The sequence below is a fragment of the Neomonachus schauinslandi genome, chromosome 12 (assembly GCF_002201575.2).
Source record: "Neomonachus schauinslandi chromosome 12, ASM220157v2, whole genome shotgun sequence".
NCBI classification, from domain to species: Eukaryota; Metazoa; Chordata; class Mammalia; order Carnivora; family Phocidae; genus Neomonachus; species Neomonachus schauinslandi.
Genome location: NC_058414.1, coordinates 91418106 through 91435585, shown reverse-complemented (window position 1 = coordinate 91435585; position 17480 = coordinate 91418106). Strand labels below are relative to the sequence as shown.

The 17480-nt window shown below is 52.7% G+C and overlaps 1 protein-coding gene across 1 annotated transcript; it reads left to right on the top strand.

Annotated features, from left to right (window-relative positions):
* The first annotated feature begins 628 nt into the window (after nt 1–628).
* On the top strand, nt 629–15746 carry KLRG2 (killer cell lectin like receptor G2). Its single transcript, XM_021692930.1, has 5 exons — nt 629–1443; nt 6819–6920; nt 7526–7671; nt 14711–14814; nt 15322–15746. Exons 1-5 carry the CDS (start codon nt 687–689, stop codon nt 15440–15442), a joined length of 1230 nt encoding a protein of 409 aa, XP_021548605.1. The 5' UTR covers nt 629–686; the 3' UTR covers nt 15443–15746.
* The last annotated feature ends 1734 nt before the right edge of the window (nt 15747–17480 follow it).

Genomic DNA, 17480 nt, shown 5'->3' with positions numbered 1-17480 from the left:
AAACGGTACTCAGATCACTGGCCAGGTTTGGGAACCCTGTACTGCACCACACCAGGCTGACTGGGGGCCAGGCTCCTCTCCCCGTGAAAATACACGTTCATGCTTATTCATCCCCCAGTTTTTAATGAGTTAGGGTAGTAGGAGTCATGCCTCCAGAGTGGCTGTCCCTGGGACTTCTGCTGTAGGGACGTCCACTCAGGTGTGGTGCCCCTTCCCCCACTACACTGTCGGGACAACCAGCTCTGCTACTTTTCCTCAGGCCGCCCAATTTCCTTTGGACCCGCTGTTCTTTTGAGGTCCCAGGATCTCTTACACACTTGGCCAACCGCTCTCAGCCCAGACTGTAACTCTCAAAATCAGCGCAATGGCAGAGGGCCGTGGGACTGGGGACAAAGAAGAGGAAGGAGTCAGGCGGGGCTGTGGGTTCTCCCTTCTGCCTCTACTTCCAGTTCTTTCTCGGTAACCCCGCGGGCAGGCCCTCCTCCGCTCCTTTCCCCGCAGCCCTGCGGAAGCCTAAGGGGGCGTGGCCAACAGAATCCCAGCCGCAGCCAATCCCAGCGGGGTCCTTCGGGTGGGCGGGGGCAGGGGGCGTAGCCTGAAAACTTCCGCGACCGGGAGGTGAAGCCGACTCCATACCTGCGCCCAGGTGCGGTCGCTTTGCATCTCTCGGTCGCTCCGCTCCCCGGATGCAGCGGGCCCAGGCGGCGTCCGGAGGAGACCCACCCGGGGCCGAGTTCCCAATGGAGCCCTTGGGGAGCCAGGTCGCGGGGCTAGAGCAGCCGCAGGTGCCCGTAGAGGAGCGACGGCTCGAGAGTCCCGAGAGCAGCCCGAGTCTGGCCCGCGCCGTAAAGGAAGCGGCGGGCGCAGGCCAGGACCTCTCCGGCGGGAAGAAGCTGCCCCCGCCTCGCCCGGCGCTCCTGCGGCTCCCGGCCCCCAGCCTGGGCTACGGCGCCTTCCGCCGCCAGGCCTCCGCCGGCTCCGAGCCGCCGTCGCCCGGCCCCACCGCGGCCGAGCAGCCCCGGGCCGGCGAGGCGCCGGGGGCCGAGCTGGCGCCCGGGGAGCCGCCGCAGGGCACCTGGGCCCCGGTGGAACTGCAGGTGGACGTGCGCGTCAAGTCCGTGGGCGTGGCGGGTGGCAGTCGCGCGCCCTCGCCGGCGCCGTCCCCGCGCTTCCTCACCGTGCCGGTGCCCGAGTCCCCGGCCTTCTCCCGCCACGCCTTTCCCGCCCTCCCGCTCCTGCAGCGGACCCCCGCCCGGCCGGAGCGCGGCCTCGACGCCGAGGGCCGGGCGAGCCCCGCCGACGGGCGCTCGGAGCCCCCGGGCTCCCCCACGTGCCGCGGCCGCTGCAGGGAGCTGGGGCTGGAGAAGGAGGAGGACGCCGCGCTGCTGCACCGCGCCGAGACGGGCGGCGACGACAAGCTGCCCCGGGCCATAAAGCTCATAGGTAAGCCCGCGCGGCCGGGAGGGGACTACGCCGCCTGAGCGCAACACCCCCCTCCCCCCAGCCACCCAGAGCCGGGCCACTGCGGCGGAGGGCCGAGCGGGCCCGGGCCACCGCCCCGCTGCCCCGGTCCCACCTGTCCTGTCCCGCCTCGGATCGGTCTAGGTAACTGCACTGCATTTGTTTGCCGTGAAAGAGTAAAACCTTTCCACCACCACTCCGCCTCCCCACCGCTAGAACTTGCACATTACCTCGTCGTGTGCGCGGCATGGTTGGGAAGTAGAGGTGGGTCCACTTCCAGGAGAGGGGAAGCCTTCCGGGATCACCTGACGGTGCCGGCGAGAACCGGGTCCCCCGACCCAGGCTCCCTCCCTCTTTCCCTCCACGTATGTAGAGGAGCATTTGGCCCCAAACATTCCCCCATTCAGCAGCTACTGCGTGGGGACTAGGCACCAGACTGCTGGGGGCGGTGTGTGGGGGAGGGGGTCCGTTTGAGGGATGGGGTGCTTGTCAGGGGACAAGAAGGAGGCTGGAGGGGCGCCTGGGTGGCTCATTCGGTTATGGCTCTGACTCTTGATTTCAGCTCAGGTCTTGATCTCAGGGTGGTGAGATTGAGCCCCTCCCGAGCTCTGTGAGGGGCGTGGAGACTGCTTAGGATTCTTTCTCCCTCTCCCTCTGCCCCCCCCACCTTAAAAAAAAAAAAAGATATAAACAATCCTGGACAAGGAGCCAGGAGGGAGTGGTTGGTGAGCTTGGGGGCATGGGAAAGCTTCCTGGAGTAAGCGTTGAAAAGTGAGTAGGATTTGGGGGTGGCAAAGGCCCCTTCTAACTGGAAAGTTTGGGAGGCAGAGTGCCAACAGCTTGGCCAGGGGAGAGGAAGACCAGGCCAGCTAGACAGGCCTCAAAGCCCCAGGGTCTCTGCCACATCTTGGTCTTGGGTAGAGTTCAGGGACATAGATCACTCGGGCTTTTGCAGAGTTTGGTGTGAGCACATTTTCTGAATGATGGTATATTGTCTTTTTTTTTTTAGACTGGGGAGGGGGAGAGGGAGAGAGAATCTTAAGCAGGCTCCAGGCACAGTGTGGAGCCTCACACGGGGCTCGATCTCACAACCTTGAGATCATGACCTGAGCCAAAATCAAGAGTTGGCTGCTTAACCCACTGAGCCACCCAGGTGCCCCAAAGATGTATTTCCTATCCTATCACTGCTGTAACAAATTGCCACAAACAGTGGTTTAAAACAACCCAAATTTATTACCTTACTGTTCTGTGGGTCAGAAGTCTGATGTGGGCTCACTGGTCTAAAGCCGAGCTGTCAGCAGCACTGTGTTCCTTCCTGGGGGCTCTAGGGGAGATTCTGTTTCCTTGCCTTTTGTAGCTAGAGGATGCTGCATTCCTTAGTTCATGCCCCTCGGAATATTCAAAGCCAGCAAGCAATGTTTGGCTGATTCCTTCTGCTGCCCTCTCTGACTCTTGTTCTGCCTCCTTCTTGTTTCTAAGGACCCTTGTGTTTACGTTGGGCCTAACCAGAAAATCTAGGAAAATCTCCTCATCTTAAGGTCAACTGATAAGCAACCTTAATTCCAACCAAAACCTTAAGTGCTCTTTGCCATGTAACCTAACTTATTCACAGGTTCCAGGGATTAAGACATGGGCGTCTTTGGGGTGGGGGTGGGGGGCATTATTCTCTCTACCACAATGGGTCTACAGCTTTTTGTCAGATTAATTAAAGGGTCTAAGACTAAAAAAAGTATAAATACAGGTCACCCTGGGATGGAGCCAGGAAGGGTCTGGGCAGGGAGGACTCAAGCTGAGAGTGAGAACAGAGGCTGGGGGAGGAGGTGTCTTTTGGAGGAGGTGGGGTGGCCTAGGAACTCCAGAGTAGTTAGAATTTTGGTGGGATGGGTAGGAAGAATGTACTCAGTGCTGGGTGCCTGGAGGAAATGGGGCCCTGAAGGGTGATGCCCAGTACGGTCAGGCCCAGCTGGAGGAGCAGGGGCATTTGTAATAACTTTACCTGAAAAAATGATACAAACGCGGACCCTCATTGGCACGAGCCCTCTGAGTCAGTCCTATGCTGGGCTTTGTATTTGGAAGTTTTCTTTTCTTTTTTTTTTTTTAAGATTCCCCCCCGCCGCCCCCCCAAATTGAATAACCTTTAAGTCCCACAAAACCTGGTTCCACCCCAGGCCACCAGATCTGACTAGGAGGAAGCAAACAGTGTTTCAGCTGCGGGTAGGAAATGTGGCAAATTAAGATGGACTCACAGTTCAAGAGTAAACAGACTGTAACATCAGAGATGTCATTCCGAGATTGGGAAGGGAAATCGGGTGGAAGCTAGAGAGTGGGGCCGAAGGGAAGGTGCTGGAAAGAAAGGGAATGTATGTTATTATTGCCATGTGGGACTGGGTGTGTTTGCAGACAGGAGAGAATTCAATTTAAGGGCGTCCAGAATTGGAAGTGGGGTAAAGATGGGTTTAGAGGGGACTTTAGCTTTATGTGTGTTTTCATTTTTTTGTAAGGAGAATGTTTTGGGTTACCTGTGTAATTAGGAATTGCTTTGGAGGGGCACCTGGGTGGCTCAGCTGGTTATGGGTGTGCCTTTCGCTCAGGTCATGACCTCAGGGTCCTGGGATCTAGCCCCGCAATCATCGGGCTCCCTGCTTAGCAGGGAGTCTGCTTTTCCCTCTCCCTCTGTCTCTCCCCTCCCCCATGCCGCCTCGGTCTCCCTCTCTCTCTCAAATAAATAGATAAAATCTTAAAAAAAAAAAGGGGGGGGGAATTGCTTTGGAAAGGGGGTAGGTAGGCAGGACTTCCTCTGTCTGGAAGTTTGGGAGGACGCTGGCTCTGCAGGAGGCCATTCCCAAGGTCAGCCGTGCAGCCCTGAGTAGAAGGTATGTGGGCCTGTGTAACCTGCTCTATTTCTTTTATGCGTTCTTTTCTGAAAGGCCAGAGCGTGCAGTCACGGTAGTTACATTGATGGAGGTGATTGGTAGATTGTTCCTTTTCTTCTCCAGGCTTTTTAGTTCTGCTTTTATTTTAAGACTCTCCATTTATATGTATCTTTTATTCCAAGCTTATTCAAATCACTTTTTTTTGGTAACAGCTTCATCGAGTTATAACAGCTTCATCAAGTTCTAATTCATATAACCGCACACTCCAGCCGCTTCAAGCATACAATCCAGTGGTCTTTAGTACATTCCCAGAGGTGCACAACCATCACCACAGTTGGTTTTAGCATATTTTCAACACCCTAAAAAGAAATGCTGTGTCTTTTAGCTGTCAACCCCCAGGCTCCCCCAGGCCACCACTGATCCACTTTCTGTCCCTGTGGGTTTGCCTATTCCAGACATTTCATAAATGGACTCATATAATATGAGTCCTTCTGGGACAAGCTTCTTTCACTTAGCAGCATAAAGCTCTCCGTGTTCAGCCACTGTCCAACACACACCAGCACTTCCTACCTTTTCTGGCTGAATATTCTGCTGTGTGGATATACTACATTTTGTTTATCCATTTATCAGTTGATGAAAATTTGGGTCAAATCCCTTTAAGAAGCAGATTACGTAATTAAAAAAAAAGCAAACTCCAAAAAGGTCACAGATGGAATGTGACTCTTCGTATATTGGTGTAACACACTGCCCTTTTCAGTCTTTGAAGCAAGTGTTTTTTTTCTAATGGAAATGGGAAATCAAGGACTTCAAAAGTGCTTTTAAAGTTGAGTTATGATTGAAAACGTGTTTTATGAAAAGCCTTGGAAATGTTTCCCAACTTTCTATGTGTATGTGTTGTGTGCATTCATATGGAGGTATATACGAATGTGCATGTGGTTTTAAAAACGGAATTAGTCTTTTCAAAATACTAAAATATTTGCTGGAGAATTAACCTCTGCTGTTTCAGGTTTTGGCAAAAATATGATAATTGAATTCTTGGGACCCTTATGCTGGATATGTGGCATTCCCAGCCCTCGGCCCCAAGATATTGGCAGGTCCTCCAGCCCCTGGCAGCCAAGTGTCTGGGAAGTTTATTTTTTAAATTTTTTTAAAAAGATTTCATTTATTTACTTGAGAGAGAGAGTACAAGCCAGGAGGAGTGGCAGAGGGAGAGGGAGAGGGAGAAGCAGGCTCTCCGCTGAGCAGGGAGCCTGATGTGGGACTCGATCCCAGGACCCCGGGATCATGACCTGAGTCGAAGGCAGACACGTAACCGACTGAGCCACCCAGGTGCCCCCGGGAAGTTTAAATTGAACCCACATCTAAAGAGAGGCCTCTTTTGCGTTAATTGATTTCATGCTTCTGTGTCCGGGCAGAGATCAAATTCAGGAGTGCTCAGTTACTTTAGATGTTTCCGGGTGGAAAGCTGCTTACAACTGCCGATGGCCGTGATTAACCATTTACTGTGTTTTCTTCTCCCCGTTTTCCCCTCTGGCCTCCCCGGTCACTCCATCACCAGGGCAGCATCTGACATTCGAACACGTTCTCTCTCTCTGAGCCTCTGCCGCCCGCCGCCTTTCCTCCTGCCCGGCTCAGTCTTGCGAGTTCCTTTCCCCCCTGAAGCCTCCCCCCAGCTATTGGGCCCCCCCCCCCCCGGGGCCTTGAGCTGCTGGTGGCTCACGTCTGTGTCCTGCTCTCCCGCCTGCAAAGCACACCCTGCACAGTGCTTCACTATCGGCCTCCGGTGACCTGGAGAGATAGAAGAGGCAGGTGATTGCACTGTCAGAATGGGAAAACACCTTGAGGCGCCTTGGTGGCTCAGTCGTTAAGCGTCTGCCTTCGGCTCAGGTCATGATCCCAGGGTCCTGGGATCCAGCCCCGCATCGGGCTCCCTGCTCGGCTGGAAGCCTGCTTCTCCCTCTCCCACTCCCCCTGCTTGTGTTCCCTCTCTCGCTGTGTCTCTCTCTGTCAAATAAATAAAATCTTTAAAAAAAAAAAAGGGGAAAACACCAAAAACACGTGGGGGGCTTGTGGAGGCCAGACTTGAACCCAGATCTGCTGAAGTTGCAATGGAACCCGCATCCCTCTCTTGTTTGGAGGGGTAGCTCCTGGTACCCTTAGCTCTGTGAGCGCAGAGGTCTGGCCCTGTTCTTGGTGGTATTTGTGCCGTGTCTCGTGCACATTCAGTGCTCAGCAAATGGTTGTCAGCCAGTCATCTGTTCTCTTTCTTGAACGAACTCTTAGGTCTTCTAGTAATTTAAGAAGCAGTATATCTTCTAGCATTTTTCTCCCAAATAGGAAGTTCTAACCTAAATTGAATGTTTTTTTGTGGTGTCTTGGGCCAAGGGGGTGGGGTGCTGGTGTGTGAGTCAGTGTGGTTCCGAATTGGGTGTGGTTTGGATTGGCTCCTCCTAACCCGTCTCTCCTGGTTGTCCCCTCCCCCAGGGCTGCCTCTGTACATGAAGTCCCTGCGCTGGGCCCTGGCGGTCATGGCTGTGTTTCTGGCCGTGTCCGCAGTCGCCATCGTGGCTCTGGCTTCTAGAGCAGGTATGGTGCCTCCTCCCGGTCCCCTCTCCTGCTCTGTCCACCACCAGGGCTTCTAGTCCTTACAGCAGCTTTGTGAGAATTAGAAGAAGACATCCCCACTGGGCAGATGCCACGTGAAGACACTGGGCTTGTTGAGCAGAGAGAGGGACAAAGAGCTCCTGCCTCCCACTGGACACAGCCTGTGCTCTAACAAGCAGGGGGTTGACAGCTCCCACCTGGGGGCGCTCTGTGCGCCACACAAACTCTACAGCCTGCCCGGGCCCTGCCCACCCTGCTTGCCGTCCCAAGGCTTGCCAGTTCCACGCTCCAGATTTGCCCCCTCACTCAAAACGGTGGCTAGATTTTGATTTTTTTGTTTGTTTATTTATTCATTATTCTTTTTTTTAGAGATTTTTATTTATTTGAGAGAGAGAGACCCAGAGAGAGAACACAAGCAGGGGGAGCAGCAGAGGGAGAGGGAGCCCGATGCGGGGCTCGATCCTGGGATCATGACCTGAGCTGAAGGCAGATGCCTAACAGACTGAGCCACCCAGGCGCCCTAGATTTTGATTTTTTTTTTTAACATGCATACATTCAGTTCTTTATAGTGGTCTCTGTGCTTGCAGGGATCAGGTGCCGGCCGTGCCCCCAGGGCTGGATGTGGTCCGAGGAGCACTGCTACTACGTCTCTACCGAAGCTCAGGCCTGGGAGGCCAGCCAGGCGTTCTGCTCAGCTCACCAGGCTACCCTCCCGCTGCTGAGCCACACCCAGGTGAGAAGGAGGCCGTGGGCTGTGGAAGGATGTAGGTATCATTACAGACCACAGATTCCTAGCAAAGATCTAGTCCATCTCTACCTTAGAGAAAATCACCAAAGCCTGGGGAAATAACGTGACATGCAGGAGGACCAGACATCAGGGTTCCAAGGTCTTCAACTTACCCTTCATTCTAAGTGGAGGCGGAGCTGGGAAGAGGGGAGCAGGGATGCTCTGGCCAAGCAGTTAACCGTGAGCGTTCCTTCCCTCAGTGATTCCATAAGTATTTGTCGAGCACCTACACTGTGTTTGGCACTGGGGATTCTAGGATGACCCAGAACAACCAGCCCCCACCTTTACACGGCTAACAGAGCAGTGAGTGTGGCAGACGTTAATCAAGAAACCACAGAAATAGGTGTTTAATCACTATATTGATCTGTCCTGTGGAGGGAAGGTGCATAGTGCTCAAGGTATATGTTGTCTTAGAATCTTGCCTCCATTGCTTTTGCCTCTTTCCTATGTGGGGTCCCTGTTTCCTTGATCTCAAGACTTTTTCTTGGTTTATAGCCTTTTCTTGGTGGAGTACATACGCTGTAAATTTCCTGGAAAAAAAGTGCATGCCTGGTAAATTTCTTGAGACCTGTCATGTCTGAAGATACTTTTATTCTAACCTTATTTGACTGACAGCTTGGCTCGGTACAGAATTCTAGGGTGGAAATAGTTGTCCCCCAGAATTGTGCTGCTTTTGCTCCGTTACCTTCCAGTGTTCAGTCTTACCATGTAATAAGTCTGATTTCTGATCCTTTTATGTGACTCCCCCACCCCCCACCCCCCAAATTTCAGGGCCTTTATCTTTGTTCTCCCTCTGTCCTGAAACTGAACAGTCCTATCCCTTTGTCGGTGTTTTTCTTCATTTTTATTTCTATTGCCTTATTTGTAATTTTGAGAACTCTTCTTTGGTTCTTCAAATGTCCTTTTTTTATGGTGTCCTATTTGTTTCAAGGATGCAGTATCTTCTCTTATCTCATTATAAATATTTATTTAGAGAGAGAGAGAGCAAGAGCATATGCACACAGAGTGAGAAGGAGAAGCAGACTTCCTGCTGAGCAGGGAGCCCAACGTGGGACTCGATCCCAGGACCGGTCCTGGGATCATGACCTGAGCCGAAGGCATGTACTTAACCCATGGAACCACCCAGGCGCCCCTCTCTTATCTCATTATAGATAGTAGTTATATCTAATTTTGTTTTTGAAATTTGTTCTGCTCCCTGTATCATGTCTGTTTTTTCTGCAAGTACCTTTTATTCTATGTACTGAGTTGTGGGTTTTTTTTTTTTTTCATGTTAGAAAATTTCCTAAAATGTCTGATGATCCTCAGCTGTCATAATTAAGAGTAAGACACTAAAGAACAGATTGGAAGCTCTGTGTCAGGGTGGAGGTGAGGGCATGCAATGGACTTTTTTAGAGGCAGGCTTTGCAATGGGGACATCAGGCTGGGGCTCAACTTTTCTTTTTTCTTTTTTTTTTTTTTTTTTTTTAAGTGAATGCTGGGATGTCAGCATTCCAGGAGCAGTGGGGAAAGGGAACCAAGGTTTCACTTGTAAGAACGTAGCACTTAATCCCTCCCCTTTTCTAGCGTAAGTACCTCCAACCCTCAGCCAGACCTGGTGCTCCGGATCCCCCGGTGCCCTATAGTTTATTTCTCAAAGTTCTACTGGTGATCTGCTGTATTGGGAGGGGTGAGTGGATTTTGTGGGAAGGGGTAGGAGAGAGGCATTCACTGCTTCTTTTTAGGACTTTTTTTTTTTTTTTTTTTTTGAAGATTTTATTTATTTGACAGGGAGACACAGCGAGAGAGGAAATACAAGCAGGGGGAGTGGGAGAGGGAGAAACAGGCTTCCTGCGGAGCAGGGAGCCCGATGCAGGGCTTGATCCCAGGACCCTGAGATCATGACCCGAGCCAAAGGCAGATGCTTAACGACTGAGCCACCCAGGTGCCCTCTTTTTAGGACTTTTAACCAGAACTGTTTCTCCAGGCCCCTCTTCCCGTACCTTGGCCTCCAGAAGGACCTGTTGCCTCTAATCTTTGAGCATTTGGGGGCTTCTCAATTCCAACTGGCGTCTTTCTCACCTTCCTCTCACTCAACCTTTTCCTTGAAAAACCACAGAGCTTTCTTGGGTCTGCTCAGTCGATTACAGCTGTCCAGCTACCCAAGTTTTGTTGACATTTCTAATGTGCTGTCATCTCCCGCTCTTATCTCTTATTTTCCCCTTCTGTTATCATTTCAGAAAATTCCTTTCTATTCCTTTTTTTTTTTTTTTAAGATTTTATTTATTTGACAGAGAGAGACACAGTGAGAGAGGGAACACAAGCAGGGGGAGTGGGAGAGGGAGAAGCAGGCTTCCCGCTGAGCAGGGAGCCCGATGCGGGACTTGATCTCAGGACCCTGGGATCATGACCTGAGCCGAAGGCAGACGCTTAACGACTGAGCCACCCAGGCGCCCTCTATTCCTATTTTATTAAGAGTTTTAAACCTGAATGAGTTTCACTTCATTGGATGCTTTTTTGTGTGTCTATTGAGATGATATCTTTTTGTTTACTCCCTGAATCTCTTTTTATATGAATTACATTGTTTTTTTTGTTTTGTTTTTAATATTCTAGGCCTCTTGAGATAGTTTACTTAGCCATGATTTTTTCTTCCCCAGGACTTCTGGATTTGACTTGTTAATATTTTACTTAAGATTTCTCATATGTGGGGGCGCCTGGGTGGCTCAGTTGGTTAAGCGACTGCCTTTGGCTCAGGTCATGATCCTGGAGTCCCGGGATCGAGTCCCACATCCGGCTCCCTGCTCAGCAGGGGGTCTGCTTCTCCCTCTGCCCTCTTCCCTCTCGTGCTCTCTGTCTCTCATTCTCTCTCTCAAATAAAAATAAATAAAATCTTAAAAAAAAAAAAAAGATTTCTCATATGTGACCTTTTGTTTTCTTGAACTGTTCCTGCCCTGTCCTGACCCCAAAGCTATTCTGCACCGTACAACAGGGAAGGGGGTCCCTGCCTTTCTCTTTCTCTCTGGGAGAGTTCCCTGGAGGTGGACATAAAACTGCTGGAGAAAATACTTTACAGTGGGTTATTTTATCCACCAGGAATAACACTTAAAGTTTCAAAAAGCATGGAGAAATGAAAAAGATACAATGTAGATGGGAAAACACCAAATCTGGGATCTCAGTATGGTAAAAAGATAGATGCAAAGAAAAAACACAGAAAGGAAATATGTATACTCCTTATTCTAATCGTGGTTACCACTGGGGGCAAGATTATGAGTGATTTTTTTCTTCTTCTTCCTTAAAGTTTTATTTTTTTTTTTAAATTTTCTAAATGTTCTGCTAATAATGTGGGCTATGTATAATTGGGAGGAAATGCCAGGGGGACAGTAGCCTATGAAGAAGATCAGTATATAAAGGTTTTGCCAGGGGCCTGGGTCAGGCCCAGAGTTCTTATATTTGTCAGATAAGAATAGGCTGTGCTGAGGAACCTTCCCTTGTGGCATCTGCAAAATGAAGGCCAGCGGGAACGGAAATGGAGGTGGGTCCCTGGACAGTGGTGGAGCTGGGGGAGGGGGCTGAGCCTGCCAGGGACCCACCGAGCCCAGCACGTGTCCTCAGAAAGCCTGCCTCTGCCCTGCCGCCTCTGAGTACACAGGTTCAGTTCAGCATGACCTCAGCCCTCTGAGCAAAAACCTCCCTGTGGCTGGTGTGTCCTCCAAGGGGGAGATGAGCTTACACCATCCAAACTACAAGCTTGGGATAAAGAATTCTTGTAGAACTAAGCATACGGGGTCAATTATTTGAAACATAAGTAAGTATAGAAAAGTCTGGGTAAGCTCCTTGCAAAAGGACCGAGAATTTGGGTCCCAGGCAGTTAAATTCTGGACTATGATGGCTGGGGAGCTCTGGGATCCTTCTGAGCTCTGGACGAGGGCCAGAAGCTCCAGGAGGCACTGGGGTGGGGGCGGGGGGGGGGTAGCTGGGACAGGCTGGCAGAAGCAGTGGGCAAAGGCCAGGCTCCCGGAGCTGGGACGCACACACCCAGGGACATACTGTGGCGCCAGCCGTATGCAGAGCTCAGAGAAGCAGGTCTCATCCTCCCCAAGAGCTCGGTTTGCTCACAGTGAGAGAAGAGGAAGAAAGTTTAAGCGCCGTCTGCGCCCTTGGTTTCAGCACAGCTGTGTTTCCTAGGGTGCAGGGAGCGCCCAGGAGGCACACGGACTGTCAGCCACACAGGCTGACTGCAGAAAGGTGGAAAAAACACGAAGAAATTAACTAATCGGAGCATTTGAAATGTACAGAGTGAGGCTGGCTGCCTGGGGGAGGGGGGTGAGTGCACACCAGTTCTCCCCCAGGGAGATGGGAAGGTTCTGGGGGCGGACGGCCTTGATGGTCACACAGCAGTGTGGATGACCCCAGTGCCACCAACCTGGACACTTGAAAATGGTGAAAACGCTAAATTCCATGATACGTGATAACGATTTTACCACAACTTTTAAAAAAGAAATGCCTGAGGGCAGAGCAGGTAATTTACCTCCGTTTTAAGATGCCAAATGTGGGATTTCAAGTACATTCCGCTCGGGCTCCCGTCCCCACGCGGCCCGACATTTGGTGGCGAAGTTGGAGGAGCACCCGCGGGAGGCCATGGAGGCCCCGGGACCGCGGCGGCGGCACAACAGCGCAGTTCTGTGAACCATAGCTGGTTCGCGAGTTTCTGGAATTTTCGTCTCTGGATGATGCTTTGCCCACACCATCATTTCTGCTAGCGGTGAGAACAAGTGAACGGAGTCGGAGCTGCGAGGAAGGAAGGGTGGAAAGGAGTGAGTGGGCAGGGACAGGCCACACCGCTGTCGTGGGAGGCCCGGAGGTGGAAGCGAGGGACAGCCGGGTGGCCTGGGGCCAGGACTGAGGGCAGGGGCCCCTCGGCAGTGCTGGGAACATCAGATGAGGTCCCCTGTGTCGGGGGCTGCGTTTGCACACCACTCGGCCGAGCGTGGACTCTGTGCCCTTGGCTTTGTACAGATCCTCTCGGGCCTCCGTACGGACGGGCCCCCCGTTTCAGAGGCCCATACTGAAGCTCTGTAAGTTTGGGTACTTGCCTAAGGCCCCATACATGGAATTTGAATAGGGGGTGTCCCGGCCCTGGGAGAAGCCCCATGCCTCGGTGTGCCTCCCCGAACCGGCCGCCGCCCACTCCCAGGAAGGGGGGTGCCGGCCGCAGGAGCCCCCCCCCCCGCTGCAGCCAGTGCCCAGCGCGGCTCTGCCCTCTGACTCACCTGCCAGCCGCCACCTCGCCACAGCTCCCTGCCCAGCCCTGCTGGCGGGCCCCAGCCCGGGCTCCGGCCGACGTGCGGCTGTGTGTGGGCCTTCCCCGTCCTCGCCGTGGTCACCGTCCCAGGTCGGAAAGCGACAAGCCGTGCACCAAGCTCTGCAGTCCTGCTCCGGCGGCCCCGGGGCGGGAGCTCACCTTGGAGGGGTTGGGCACGCGGTGTCCCTACGGGAAGTGACCTTTACACTGAGACCCGAAGGACCACTAGGAGGGGCACCAAGGGGACGGTCATTATTCTTGTGCTTACTTTCTAATAACCAGGGTTAAATACGGAGCTTTGGGCTTCCTCAACTTAGACAAGTTTTCTAGGGAAGAGCTGGGCATACGTTAAACTCACATAGGACAGTCTCCTCCTAATTTTCCCTCATGAATAGAGGCTTCTGGATGTTGTGAGCAACGTGTACTTCCTGGTGCGGTCTGCTTTTCTTCACTCAGCGTAATTTCATAATGACATTTTCCACGTACTTGGCATCTTGAGCAGCATTGTAATTTTCCATCATGTTGATATCCCATAATGTGCCCAGTTATTTCCTGATTGCTGAGCATTTGGGTAGTTTCCATTTTCTCTTTCTAAGTAACACCGTGTTACCTTTGGGTAGTTCATTTTCTCCCCTTCATGTTCTTGGATTTATTCTCCAAAGTGGAATCACTCATCGGAGTGGTAGGAAGGATGTGACTGTTCATGTGACGTGGCAGCAAGTTAGGTTCTGGAACTGCGCTGGCTTTGCGGCCTCACGCCCGGACTTACAACATTAAAGCAGCTTTTTCCAAGCTAACACCATTTTTAAATACCATTTTTTCCTTTAATTAGTTGCTAAAAACAAGATGACGCCAAGGACAAAAATGTAAGAGAAAGGTCATCTCTAACACTTCTCCAACGTACTTGTGGTTCTTGTTCCTTGTATGTCTGCATTCTCGTGCCAACACATTTTGTCATTACCATAATCATGCCACGACTCGGAGTCGGCGTTTATACTCACAGTAACCCCTGATGTCCTATAACTTGCCTCTCATGGCTCCTCGGTCTTTGTACTTGTCTGTCTTAAAAACGTTCTTTTTTTTTTTTTTTGAAAGATTTTATTTATTTGACAGAGAGAGACACAGCGAGAGAGGGAACATAAGCAGGGGGAGTGGGAGAGGGAGAAGCAGGCTTCCCGCCGAGCAGGGAGCCCGACGTGGGGCTCGATCCCAGGACCCTGGCATCATGACCTGAGCCGAAGGCAGATGCCTAACGACTGAGCCACCCAGGCGCCCCTAAAAATGTTCTTAATAATGTGCTGAGCGGATGCGACGTAACTGAGAAGCGCACCGCTGGCCCCCTGCTCCCAGCCGCATCGGCCCTGGCCCTCGCCTCTTTGCTACCTGGATGTGCTTTCTCCCCTCTTCTCTGTCCCCTCAGTACCCATCTTGCGCTGCCCGGTGGGGACCGGCGTTAACATGCTCTCTCCCCTTGAGGCTGAGGTGGGCCCCCCCCATTTCCGGTCCCCAGTGTCTGCCGACCAGCAAGCATCCAATACAGCTTTCCCAATTCCTGGTGTTTGGGGAGAGCTGGGTTGAGCTGGGTCCATTCTCTTGGTGAGCTGGGAACTTGCTGGGGGTACTGCGAAGGGTGGGGGGGGGCACAGAAGCCCTAGGGGAGCCTTACTAGTGTTGGAAGAAGGGTGACCAGCTGCTTTTCTCCTTCAGGACTTCCTGAGCAGATACCCAGTCACCAAGTACTCCTGGGTGGCGGCCCGGCGAGGCCCCCAGGGCTGGCACTGGATCGACGGGGCCCCACTATCGCCCCCACTGTGAGTGACCATGGGCCTGGGTGGGTGGCTTCTCTGTCCCCAGTATGACCAGAATGACATCACAGTAGACGCCAAAGAGGGGTTGGGGACTTCCCCTCTGCTGGCACCTCCCCCACTGCTGGTCTGGATCCACCGTCTGTCTGTTCCCAGATTCAGCCCCTTGTTCCACCACCAGCCTCGGGTACCTCTTGGGAGACACCCTACCCTCCTTGCCCCACCTGGCTTGGAGCCTTAGTGTCCTTTAGTCCTGGTCACCCCATCCCTTGTTTGGGTCTCCAGAGCATTCACCCAAGCAGGATCGTCACCCTGTTCTGTAGATAAGGGGTGCTGCACAGAGGGGTTTGGGTGGTTCTCTGGAGCTATGGGGCATCCTCGTGACTCCCACCCCAGGGCCCTTTCCAGACTCCCCTGCCCCGTGCAGTGATCAAGCCATGCCCATCAGCAGCAGGCACACAGGCCAGCAGGGGCCATCATCCTGAGCTCTGTCCCCTCTTCTCACCCTCCCAGGCTCCCGGAGGAAGAGGAGGACAAGCCGGAGCTCAAGTGTGGGGGCCTGGAGGGAGGCAAGCTGGTAGCTTTGGACTGTGCCTCTCCAAGACCATGGGTCTGCGCCAAGGGGACCAAGTGACTTGGGTTCCGCCCGTCCTGAGACTTGGGGGCATGCAGCGCCCCCAGGGGAACCTAGGTTGCTAGCTGTCGCAGCCTCTTCCCTGGACCCAGACTTCGGGGTCTCCCTGCTCTGTGCTCAGGGGGCCCTTTCTGAGCCAACCAGGGACTGGACTTCCGGCTCAGGCAGGTCACGTCCAAGGGCGAGGAGGCTTTCTGTGGCCCTTCCAGCTTCTGAAGCGGTTCCCTTGGAATGGTTTCTCTAGCATTTTTGAGCCTAGGTTTCTCCCTCATTAAAATGGCCATTTCCCATCCTCTCCGTCACCTGCTTAATCACACCTGCACACCCCCTCAGTCTTGGAGGACCCGAGGCCTTAGCGATCCCAGTGCTGCCCGGCGGGTCTCACCTGAGCGCAGGGCCTGAGCCTCCACTGGGATGCCGCCTCCGGGCGGCTGGGCGCGTGGCCGACACCGTTGACCAACAGCGTCTGGAGGACAGCAAGTGAGGAGTGGTCGCCCCCGGAGGAGGGAAGAGGAGGGTTTCCTTCCCGGCCCCGAGCTGGCAGAGGGTAAGGTTTGCGGTGTGCGGCGCTGGCGGGACTTCTGAGCAGCTGATGCCCGAGGTGGGAAGATGCAGAGGATGGGACCCCTCGCCCCCCCGGCCCGGGCAGGAGAACTAGGGAGCTGCAAGGCGTGGGGGTCCAAGTGAGGAAGGAAATCAGAATTGTGGGGAGATTCGAGGCAGCTCTTCCACCGGCAAGTGTGGGGACACCAGCCTGAAGATGTCTGTGTTGGGGTGCAGGGAGGGGCCTTCAGGTGAGAGGGAGTGGCCACAGGGGGGCGGCCGGAGGACTGGTTTAGTCCCTGCAGCCTGTCCAGACCTCTCTCCCAGTGACCGGAGACAGTACCTGCATCTTATCTTGGTGCCAAATCCTCGACCCAACTGTCCTGGGCCAACCGACCTTCCTCTTCGGGGGGCAGGCCATGCATTCAGCTTCCTCTCAAGCAGAAACCTTTACTGGTCCATTCACACCAACAGTTGGTACAGAATGCATGGGCTGGCTGGCAGAAAGGGGTGGGGTCCTAAGAGTGCACTTGACAAGCAATAAAAATCTTAGAAGCACTCTGGTGTTTCTCATGGCTTTCTTACTCCAACTACAATTTAACTCCGGAGCTTGGTAACAGGTTCCATTCACACCTCAGAGCGCTACTCAGCAAGGTCCTGAGCCTGGCTCTCTGGCTGCTCCCAGCTCAAGGCCAGGGACCACAGGTGGGGGGCACCCGGGGCACAAGTGGCCAGGGTGGGGCAGTTGGTGCCACAGCCTGGAAGTCCTAAAGTTTTTAAAGTTTCACCTGGTGAGGAAGGGGAAGGAGAGTGAACTTTGGATCTACTTGTCCTAAGAAGCTACTAGTTCCTGTCCAAAATAGGCAGACCAAGAAATAGCAGTGTAAGCATATTATTTAGAAATTTGGAGGGGTGCCTGGGTGGCTCAGTAGCTGAGCATCCGACTCTTGGTTTTGGCTCAGGTCATGATCTCCGGGTCGTGAGATCGAGCCCTGCCTCGGGCTCCACGCTCATTGTGGAGATTCTCTCTCCCTCTTCCTCTGCCCTTCCCCTCCCCCGCTCAAATAAATAAATAAAATCTTAAAAAAAAAAAAATATGGAAAAAATACTAGAAGAAATGGCAAAAATAATTTAAAGTGGTTGCCTTCAAACTAATTGATGTGACAAAAGTGAGAATGTGGTTATGTGGGGAAAGATGAACTGAGAAGGGTCCCCAGTGGATATTCTACGATGCTGGAAGTGGTCTGGGTCTTGATTTGAACAGGGTCAGGTGGACACATACATAAACATTCATCAAGCTGTACACTTAAAAAATTTCAGCGTCCCCAGAAGGAATAAGATTACAGAAGGACCAATGTTGTTTTTTAAATATGCATACTTTAGTATTACTAAAGCCATATTCATGGGGTTTTTTGTTTTAAGAGCCTGTATTTATGTACTACTATGATTAAAAGAGGAATTAGACTTTTTAAAAAGGTCCACAAGATTCTGACGC

What these genes read in the sequence shown, in the direction of transcription:
- KLRG2 (XM_021692930.1), top strand. Translation starts at nt 687, where the DNA reads ATGCAGCGGGCCCAGGCGGCGTCCGGAGGAGACCCACCCGGGGCCGAG. An exon ending in CCGGGCCATAAAGCTCATAG is followed by an intron (nt 1,444 to 6,818) that starts GTAAGCCCGCGC and finishes CCCCTCCCCCAG; the next exon opens with GGCTGCCTCTGTACATGAAG. An exon ending in GGCTCTGGCTTCTAGAGCAG is followed by an intron (nt 6,921 to 7,525) that starts GTATGGTGCCTC and finishes CTGTGCTTGCAG; the next exon opens with GGATCAGGTGCCGGCCGTGC.